The following is a 10,562-nucleotide window of genomic DNA, read 5'->3' on the forward strand; positions in this document are numbered from 1 at the left end:
CAAATTTCTTACAAGGAAAGTGCATATTACATTGCTGCTGCACACATCTCATGGTAGAACTAAAGACAACAGGTAGTTGAAGTACTCATAAATAGTATATTTTACATATTTAGCCATTTTTCTTGTTCTTGAATTGTCTGAGAACATACCTATGGATATTGTGTTTATAAAATAATTTGTAAAGTGTGCTAGATTTGCAGAAAACTAATTGAATATTATTTTTCATTATTATTCATTGTTTGCTCAAAAAGAAAATTGCAAAATAGACCTTGGGAGGTATATATGGCAAGTGTTTGTATATAAACTAAAGTTCTGTTCAGGGGCCAGCATTCCTGGACTCTTTAGAATTATCAAATAGTCACAAAGACATGCTACTTGTGGTCACCCCAGAAGTATTTTATTATTTACAGCAAGTTATATCCAGTTCCTTATCCTCCAAGGAGCACTGGCAAAATGGAGGGGAGAGCGTGAAATATAAGATAGAAATTTGCCCAAAAACTACAGTTTCTGGCAGAGTGGCATGTCCTGGCCCCTTCAGAATCAACTAAACAGTTACAGGGATGTGTCATTTGAGTTTACTCAGGAGGTATTTTCTCATTTTACAGCAAGTCAAACCCAGTTCCTTATTGAAAGAATGGTGGCAAAATGGGAAGGATGAGTTGGAGAGAAGCGACAAGACGTGGCAGAATTTGGTACAGAAATAAAGCTTCAGGTTGGGGAGCAGGATGTCTCAGGTTCTTCATAAATGTTGAATGGTTGCAGAGATGAATCACTTGGGGTGACAAGTTGTCTTTGACGCATGCTCAAATCTCAGTTACTTATTCAGAGACGTTTACATTGTGTAGGGTAGGGACTTTGTTTGTGTCTCAGAAAAGCGTACACTTTAAAAAAAAGGAGTAAAACTTTATATGGGAATAGAAATGTTTTTAAGTCAGCTTCTGAATAAAGAGCAAAGAACCAAATTCAGCCTTATAGGATGGGGAGTTGTGTTTTCATATTGCTGGTTCCTTAAAATAACAATGGTTAAAACAAAACCTGGGTCCCAATCCTGAAAGGTTTTACACAAATGCTGAACTTTAAGCAAATCTGAAGTCAAAAGAATCACTCATATTTAAAATTAAGTACATGCACATCAGAGACGTCACTCGATTTAACAAAAGCACCAGAAACAACATGTTGTGTATAAATATTCTCACTCTGTAATATGGTAACAGCCTGTTACATAGAAAGATCTGATGATTATATACTGTATATTTCTCTAACCAAAACTTCACTGTTATAATGATTATTGTTTTGTCTCTGATATTCATATGGCAAGAATTTGTAAACCTGTTAAAACTTCCTAAACAAATAAATAGTTTAAAACACTTTTCAATTAATAACTCAAAAATAGTTGTTCCACAATAGCTACACAGGGACTTGGTCTACACTTAAAAATTAGAGTGACATAGCTACTTCAGTCCAGGGTGTAAAGAAACTACACTCCTGACCAACACAGCTATTTCAACCTATTCCATACCCCAGTGTATACACAGCTATGTCAATGGAAGAATGCTTCTGCTGACACAACTAATTTTGGGTATGTCTACACTACAGTGGCACAGCTATGGTGCTGTAGCACAGATGCTTTCTACAATGATGAATGGTTGTTTTTTTTCCATTGATGCAGTTAATCTACCTCTTTGAAAGGCGGTGGCTAGGTAGAGGGAAGAAATCTTCTGTCGACCTAGCTGCGTCTACAGTGGAGGTGAGGTTGACCTAACTATGTTGCACAAGGCATGACTTTTTTTTTTTTAAACAGCCCTGAACAACGTAGCTAGGTTAACCTAAGTTTTAGGTGTAGACCAGGCCTTTGGTTGGGCAGGTTGTGTTACTACTCAGACAGAAAACCCTTCCATTAATGTATGCTGTGGATATGCACATGCAGGGTTACGCTGGCATAGCTACTATACCTATACCAACACACACACACACACACAACAATTGGGATATCTGGGAAACTGAGATGAATTTAAAGGCAATAGACCTTAGGTACTATGAATCATCCTTATTCTACTAGCAAAGGTGTCAATAGAAAAGCGAGTGACAACCTTCCCGCACCTGAAAACCAATAGAAGGCAGGGATCTCTCCAGGATGAGTAACAGTTTCATCTTCTCTTGGACAGCAAAACCTCCCCGACGAGGTCATGTCCTGTTTTCATTCATGACGTTCCCCATTTCCTCCCTCCCCTCCCTGTGTACCTTGCCCTCCTCCCCCTCACTTTCCTTTGCCTCTACTCGCCCTGAGGATTCCTCCTTTCCTGGCTGGTCCCTCCCTGTCCAACCCACTCGGCCTTCGCTCATTGTAGTGGCACGTACTCAGTTTGCCAAGGGCCACAGCCGGCTACCTATGTCCAGACCAAGCCCCTCAGGCGTGGGGGATTCCACACCGCTCACTAGAGAGGGATTCCCACTGCCGCCCGCCGACCGAGCCTTCCTCCCCCCAGCACCCCCTCCTCTCCTTCCCTCCCCCGGAAGAGGCTATATATGGGCGCCGGTGAGACTCTCACCGCGGGACCCGCCCCCACTGACTCACCTAGTTTCGCCCAGGCTTTGCCGCCGCCGGGGTTTATTAGCGCTCCCCTGGCCAGGTGGGTAGCGACACAGCCCAGCGAGCGCAGGGGGAGGAGAGGCGCGGCAGCACCAGCAGCAGCAGCAGTAGCAGCAGCGCGAGACGACACCACACCTCTCCCCCTCCCCCCGCCCAGGTGTAACCGGAGAAGGGACCCAGGGAGGAGGCGGCGCGCGGCGGGGCTCGGAGCCAGCCACCACCTGCGGAACCTGTCGGGCGGGCGCGAGGCGGCTCAGAGCGGTTCCGCGAGGCGCACGGACGCAGGGATCGGCTCGCGCTCGCTCCGCTCCCCTCCCGCAGCCTGCACCGGGCCAAGCGCTGAGCTCCCGACCCGGACCCCTCGCGAGGCTGCCCCGGACCTCACCTGCCCCGCGCCTGCCGGCCATGGAGCTGCTCCGCAGGGCCGCGCCGCTGCTGCTGCTGGCGGCCGCCGCGTGCTGGGCTCAGGATGACCGGGGTGAGTCCGGGACTGGCCCCGTCCACCCGCCCTGCCAGCTGGTGGGGGGCTCGCTTGCAGCGCCGGGACCTGTTCCCCGACCGCCCCACCGCGTCCCAAAATGGCACTGCCCGCCGCCTCTCGGCAGCGCCGGACGGGGCCGCGGCTCCTCGTGCCGGGCTCGAGGCGTCGCTGGGGCTGCGGCTGCCGCGCCGCTGTGGGGACTTGGACGGCCGAGCCGCGCCCTTCCGCTGCCGGCTCCCGGGCCCCGCTGGCGGCTGAGTCGCAATAAGGCCCCCTCCCGCCGGCTAACGTCCCGCTCCCGAGCTGCCCCACCCTGGCCCTCCGTGCGTGGATGGAAGCGAGCCCCAGAGAGCCTCCCGTGCATGGGCTGCAAAGGGGCCTCTCCCGCCCGTCGGAGTTGGGGGCTGGGGGAGCGGGGCTGCGTGGATAAATACTGGGAAGCGCGGGGGGAAGGAGGGACCGTCTGTTGGGGCTGGTCCCTGCGGCTGGCACGCAGCCACCATAGCCTGGGGAGCTAAACGTAGGCTGGAGCGGAAAAAGTTCCTGCGTTGCCATTGTCCTAGCACGGGTTCTCACTCTGATCAGCTTTGTCTCTGAACACACTTCCGCAAAATGGCACACTGCTTAAGTTGGGTGGGGGGGGAGAGAGTCATGATCCCCCCCCCCCACCTCCCAAGGTTCAAGTACTCTCAAAGTTCTTGTTTTTTATCTCTTTAGCGTGTAGCTGTGACACAAACAAACGCACAGCCAACTGCACTCTTGACAGTTCTGATGTCTGCAGGTGTACGTCCATTGGCTCACAAGTCTCAGTGAATTGTAAAACATGTAAGTATAGCCTACACTGCCTCGTTTGGACAACTTCTTATGGTTATCTTTTCAGGTGGCAAATAAGAACCTAGTAGGTCTGACCACTGGACTGCTTTGGCAGTGATTGGTACCTGCTGCTTCAGAAGAAAGTGCAAAAAACCACAAAATGGGCACTTAAGGAATAACTCTCCCTTAGGGAAAGCTTCTTCCTAACCCTCTATTACTGATTGAAAGGTTATAAACCCACATGCTCCATGTCAAACTCGTTTTTCATGTTTAAACATGTTCTCATTATTCAAGTGTGTATGTATGTGTGTGTGTGTGTGTGTGTGTGTGTGTATACACACCCTTTTTTTTTTTTTTTAATCCTCATCTTCTGCTTCCTGGTAAGGAGTTTCACAGATGACTTTTGTGTAATGTTTCTTTTTAGCAGCTTTACATTGGCTGCCTTTCAACATAACTTCACTCTGCTGATAGCAAACCAAAAACTGTCCACCAATGTTTTAACTATTCTTAGTGACTTCAAAATGTTTGCTGATGAAGGCAGAAATGGCAGGCTTAAAGAAGGCTGGTCGTCGGGAGAAACCAAAGCATGCATATGTAGACAACGATGGTATTTATGATCCTGACTGTGAAAACAGTGGCATCTTCAAGGCTAGGCAGTGCAATGGAACCTCCTGCTGGTGTGTGAATACTGCTGGAGCAAGAAGAACTGAAAAGAGCGATGCGGACTTGCAGTGCAGTGAACTAGTCAGAACAAGGTCAGTCTTGTAACAGAATATGGCACAGTAATGTAAAAGCACACATGATTGCCCTCTGTGTTTTGTATGTCAATACATGAGGAAAAATATAGTGTAGATGTGAACTGTGAATCGAGTGGTCCTTACCTCCTAATAAGTGAGTCACTTAAAATAATTTACTTTTATTTAATGGTTCTACTTAGGTGTGTAGGCGGTAGTGGAAAGAAGTTTCTAGTCCTCCTTGCTCACAACAATTAATTTAAAAAAAAAATCAGTTAACAATGACCTCAGGACATGAGCAGGCAAAATATTTTAATATGCTGGTGTACCTGATTTTGTAGACAAAGCAAATATTTCAAGTCACTGCTTGGTTTTTATACTTCAGCTGGGTGCTCATTGAAACAAAACATGGCGAGAGAAATACAGCTGTGGATGCTTCTGTTTTGAAGACGTAAGTATACTAAATTAAAACCTCTGTTGTTTGTGCTATAGTATGCAGTTGAGGATGTCTATCTTCCACTTTTTCATTTAAACTAAAATACAATATTGCCAAACCTAAGAATTTTTACTTAGAACACCAAAAATGAGCGGCCTTCTGGTTTGAGCCTTTAAATTATACGTGTGTCCTACCATTGTGCTCATTCTGCAACTGTGAGGGCTAGGAATTTAAGACTTAAGACTGTCCTATAATCACTTGCCTCTGTGCTGGGGTTTTAAGAAAAGCAAACATTGCAAGCATCACAATAAAATAACTGACTCATTCCATTAGAAGTTCTAATTTGGCCTTTGTAGTGCTTTATCATGCACGCCCATGAAAGTGCTAATTGCCACTAAAGCTGTTGCTGTGTGTAGTACATAATTCCTCCTATAAGGCTCTTTCTACTCAAGAAAATGAAGACTCCCAATATGTTTGGGAAACAGAGTTTAACTTCTGCATAAATTTACAGCGGTCACTTTTAAATATTGCAATCTTCTTGCAGAAACCTCAAAAATGAATTTGAAAGGCGTTACTTCCTGAATCCAAAGTATATAGCTGATGTTGTGGTAAGAGGCATACATTTTTCTTTACTTAGAAATGTGTCTGAAAGTCATTTTAATATCACTTTAAGATTAAGAGCTTTTATACAAAGCAGGCATTAAAGTGCTAATATGACTGTACAATGCTTTTAAATTGGAATATTCCAGTTCAATAGAAGGGATGATAGTATTGTTTCAGTCTAATTATTCAATTGACTAAAGTAGAGACTGAAGGTAGGCAGTGCCTAGATCTGGATTAGATTTAGAGTAGGATTTTCGCCATTCTCCCCCCCAAAAAGGGAGAGAAAAGTGCCTTGTTCAAGAGGAATCTGCTCTTGCTCAAGAACCTGCCTCTGAGACATTGCTCCAACCTTCTCTTTTTCTTTGAACCCTGTCCTGATGATCTCTTCATGGGCAGCTCAAGAATTTGATCATATCTGAATTGGAGAAATCAGAGTAAAGACTGGTGCAAATTCTCACCAAATTCACTCTCCAAAAGAAATCTAAAATTCCTCCTTCCACCATATAGATAACTTGCATTTGAACCATACAATGGTTAAGCAGCATATAGTGTGCTATTTTGGTATTTCCATCTTCTTATTCCCCATCTGTAAAATCAGTTATCAGTAACATTAAAAAGACCATAACTGAGAGAATTTTTCCATGTTTTAAAGCAAACAAGTTCATTTATAATCAGTCTACTTGCTTACAAGGAAGTAATAACAGTAACACTGCTTTTACTCTTGCAGTATGAAGACCCCTATATCACTATTGAACTGAAGCAAAATGTTTCCCAGAAGTCTGCCCAGGATGTGGATATAGCTGATGTCGCTTACTACTTTGAGAAAGATGTAAGAATGCATTAATAGCTAGAACTCACTGTTTTGAAAGCTAACTATGAAAGTCTATTGACTAACAATTTGAGTTGTATCCAACATTGTTTAAATGGATTATTGTTAATTTGATAGCATGAGAGCTGTGTGCTAATAAGTCCCTCTTCAACCTCCCACAGGTCAAAGGTGATTCTCTACTTCAGACCGGCAATCTAAATATTAATGTCAATCAAGAGCCTCTAAAATTTGATCAAGTTGTAATCTACTATATTGATGAAAAGCCACCAGAGTTTTCCATGAAACGTCTGACTGCTGGTGTTATTGCAGTCATTGTAGTGGTGATTCTGGCAATTGTTGCGGGAATTATTGTACTGGTAAGTTTTATTTGTGAACATATTAAGTGATTCTGGCAATGTACGCTTTGTGTCAGCACTCTAGACCAGTGGTTCCCAACCTTTTTTCTGCCATTGCTCAAGCTCTTCTCCCCATCCCTGGCCAGCAACTTCAGGAGGGAAAAGGAGGTGCTGACCTGTTGCTCACACAGGAGGGGAAGGGGGAAGAGAGGGATATTGAACTCTGGTTTATTGCTCCACCCTTGTCAATTAGAAGGCAGCTTTCTCTCCCTTGTCACTAGAATATTTTGAAAAACTATTTGTGCCTGACAGGACACTAGTGTGCTACGGGACACCAGTTGGGTAATACTGGTCTAGACTACAGACAAGCAGTTATGTATGTTACAGCAGAAAATGGTTCCTTTAAAATCACTTGCACTGAGTCTGTAATCTGACTATCTAAAATAAATTACTAACCTCACTCTTCTCCTTCTGAGCTCAGTCTCTGAGTGAAAAGGTTGTTCTTGTTTTTTGGTTTTTTTCCCTGTAACGCTGGTGCAGCACATGGGTAGGTGATCCTTTTGGGGGGGGAGGGGGAGAGAGAGAGAGAGAGAGAGAGAGCAGGAACTGGGAGAGTGGAAGATAGGATAACTCAAATCTGCATCTCGTCAGAAATTAGACTAGCGATTAAGAAGCCTATGTAGTAAATTGGGTAGTAGAAACTCTTTTCTTTCCCTTCCTTAAGGTCTCATGGGTGGTGGAAATTTTAAAGCGCTGAGCAGGCCTGAAGCTTAATACTGAATTGTGGTGCTTGATTTAACTGGCTAACCTGTCTGTCTTTTTACAGGTTATCACTAGGAAAAGAAGAGGGAAGTATGAGAAGGCTGAGGTAAGTTCTAAAGGACCCAAAACACTTCATTAGATACGAACTTCTATGACGCTAAAGGTGTGGAGTGTCTCTTTCCATCAGGATTTTTCTAGAGGGAAAGACTCCTTTTCTAGCTAAGCTAGTTTTTGGGGGTGATTTTTTTTTAGTGTGTGTCACAAAACAAGTACAGAAGCTTTGTGTTAGTATACAAGTGACTCTAGTTGCAATGACTTCATGAGCTCTGGCCATGCTTTTTTTAATACTTGCTAGCTGCTTGCTGTGTAACAAATGATTTATTGCAAGGATCATACTAGCAGGCTGCATTTCTGTTTGGGTACATCCTTTCCTAGTAGCCATAGGATTATGGCTATACAAGTAATCTACTTGGCATCAGACTGCCCTTAGCACCTAGAGGAACTTTTGTCTGGTATTTCTGAACTTTGAAACTTAAAGGCCTCAAATGAGAGAGACGTAGCATCTAGCTTACAACTTCTTTCATTCTGCTTGGCAGAGAGCAGAAGTAATTCAAATTTTGTGTTCCTTGAAGTAGCACTCGCAAGCCTAGCATTCTGTGATGTCACAGCAGAGTAATACCTTGGTGTGAAGCAGCTGCTGCTGATCTGGTTAAGTAATGGATGGCTTTATTGCACTGCAAACATAATATATGGGTGAGGCTAAGATGAGGGATCTGGAAAGTGAGAGGAGGGAAAGAATTGGAGGACAACTATAGTTTTAAAATAGCGATAGCATTGATAGTGATGTAGAGTCTCATGTTAAGGATGTTGCTCAGACTGATTGCTCCTATCTCAACTGACACTTGAAAAGAGGAGTTAGTACACCTAAAAACTTGCTCTGCACAAGTCTCATTTTGGCTTGGAGTAATTATTCTGTCTTGGGTGGTCATGAAGAAAGGTTTACATATGGTTGAACTCCAATTTGTAGATTCTGTTAGTCTGCAATACTGCACTATGATAGTGGTAGTAGCAGCAGCACCAGGTGTGACTAGATAGACTGTTGTCTGTGCCCAGGAGATGTATAAATGTCTTATAAACACTCTATTTTGGTAGGAGTAATTCTAAAACTTGCCATAGCACTGGGACAGGCCTCTTATGTGAGCAGAGTTAATACACTGGTGCACTAAGACCAAACATTTATGCACAGGCATTAAGTTCCCAGTAGTAGAGTTAAAACCGTTGTAATTGTTTGCAGTATCTACTAACAATAGTAAAGTTAAGGCCATGTGTAAGTGTTTGCAGGAAGAGGATTTTATTTTCTATTTGGCTGAGTGAAGTGAGACCCCTACACTGCTGCACAGTGCATGCCAAACTATGGCCTTGAATTATGCAATCATGGGATGAATGGCTGGCTGTGATAAGGTGTTTGGTGGTGCTAATAGAAGGGCAGGGGTCTGACTGCCTCCACCTCGCTTCCCCCAGTAACCTTTAAGGGGATGAATATAATTATCTTCCAACATCTGTACTATTAATATTTTTCTTCTCTTCCTTTTCCCCCAGGTAAAGGAAATGAATGAAATGCAAAGAGAACTAAACTCGTAACTGAAGTCACTAGAAGACAAATAATGAATTATCAAGAAGCAACCAGAACTGAAATGGCTAAAAATGTGGATTTTAATTTTTATACAAGTTTTTAGTCTAGTGGAGGAAAAGTGATTTAGTAATCTCTAAAATTCTAATGAACTTTGATTGGCAACAGTAGAAGTACTTGTCCTGTCTTGGTGGGGAGGGTGGGCAAGTGGGAGGGGTGTAAGTTTTTAATTTAGGAGCTGGCTAACGCTCTTTTTAAGAGATGGTAATGATGAGCTGAACTGCAGAAGAGTTGCAGTAACTTGCAGTTGAGTATACACATCTACCACAAACTTCCTGCTACAGATAATGGAAAAATTAATTTAAAACACTTTTTGAGGCTGCCCTTGTCAGGACATAGCTACTAAACTTAAGTACCTGCTATATGGCTCATATGTACAAGTAAATATGGCTTTGTTTTTAAGAATGTGCGTATGTACTCTGTCTTTTACAGCAAGTTCACTTTTTTATTACTTGAATTTAATAAAACTCTAAAACAAGTTGCCAGCTCCCTCTTTATTATATTGACTTGATATTACTCTGCTAGTCTAGCTCATAACTAAACTAATCATGCAGCGCTTCAGTATTCACTCTGCTTCTATGCAAAAATACCTACTGAAGAAAGTAAGCAACCCAAATACAGAAATGTGATATAAGTTGCCCTAGAAATTCAAGTGTCATGTCTTATATGCATCTAAACATCCTTAAACATCCTATTCTATTGGCCAGCCACCTTTCTGGCTGAGAGCAAACTGTTCTAAGTTCTCGTCTTCTGACGTCCTTGTTGCAGATATAATAGAAATGTGGCATAAGTGTCTATTGTAAATGAATAAATTGTATCAAAGCTAAAAAGTACCCAGTTGTCAATGTTAGATACTAACACAGTAAATGCATGTGAAGCTTTGATGGGTTGTTTTTTTTTGGGGGGGGGTCCCCAGGTGCATATAGTTGTATGACTGCATTTAAAAAATTCAGCTTCCTGCTACATAAAGTCCTCAACCCTGTACCTACTCAGTAAGGTGCTCAGTACTTTATCTAGACTCACTTAATGTATTAGAAGAGCAAGCAGTGCCTATCATGAGCTTTGCAAAAACCATAGGAATGTGTAATCTTTCAAGTGCCAAAACTCTTGGGGATGTGGGAGGTGGATCTAATTTTAAAATGGATGTCAAATGCCTCAAAACAGTTTTCAAAAACATTACCTTAGTAATATTTAAGGTTAAGATTCTGGCAAAGTTAATTTTAGTAAGTCATGGACAGGTTGCAGGTAATAAATTCATGGCATCCTGCAACCTGTCCCTAACTTACTAA

At 43.1% G+C, this 10,562-nt stretch overlaps 1 protein-coding gene across 1 annotated transcript; it reads left to right on the plus strand.

Moving 5' to 3' along the window:
- The first annotated feature begins 2,624 nt into the window (after positions 1 to 2,624).
- Positions 2,625 to 9,751, plus strand: EPCAM (epithelial cell adhesion molecule). Its single transcript, XM_067565103.1, has 9 exons — positions 2,625 to 3,068; positions 3,789 to 3,896; positions 4,396 to 4,639; positions 5,004 to 5,069; positions 5,599 to 5,662; positions 6,385 to 6,486; positions 6,648 to 6,842; positions 7,648 to 7,689; positions 9,183 to 9,751. The coding sequence occupies exons 1-9, from the start codon at positions 2,996 to 2,998 to the stop codon at positions 9,222 to 9,224; spliced, it is 936 nt and encodes a 311-aa protein (XP_067421204.1). The 5' UTR covers positions 2,625 to 2,995; the 3' UTR covers positions 9,225 to 9,751.
- Positions 9,752 to 10,562: the final 811 nt, after the last annotated feature.

Source organism: Emydura macquarii, unplaced genomic scaffold (assembly GCF_026122565.2).
Source record: "Emydura macquarii macquarii isolate MOO-44397 ecotype Brisbane River unplaced genomic scaffold, CSIRO-AGI_Emac_v2 contig_2676, whole genome shotgun sequence".
In the NCBI taxonomy this organism is placed as follows: domain Eukaryota; kingdom Metazoa; phylum Chordata; order Testudines; family Chelidae; genus Emydura; species Emydura macquarii.

Bases quoted from the DNA above. Each gene is read 5' to 3' on its own strand.
- EPCAM (XM_067565103.1), top strand. From the start codon at position 2,996: ATGGAGCTGCTCCGCAGGGCCGCGCCGCTGCTGCTGCTGGCGGCCGCC. The intron at 3,069-3,788 runs GTGAGTCCGGGA...TTATCTCTTTAG, and splicing joins CTGGGCTCAGGATGACCGGG to CGTGTAGCTGTGACACAAAC. The intron at 6,487-6,647 runs GTAAGAATGCAT...AACCTCCCACAG, and splicing joins CTTACTACTTTGAGAAAGAT to GTCAAAGGTGATTCTCTACT.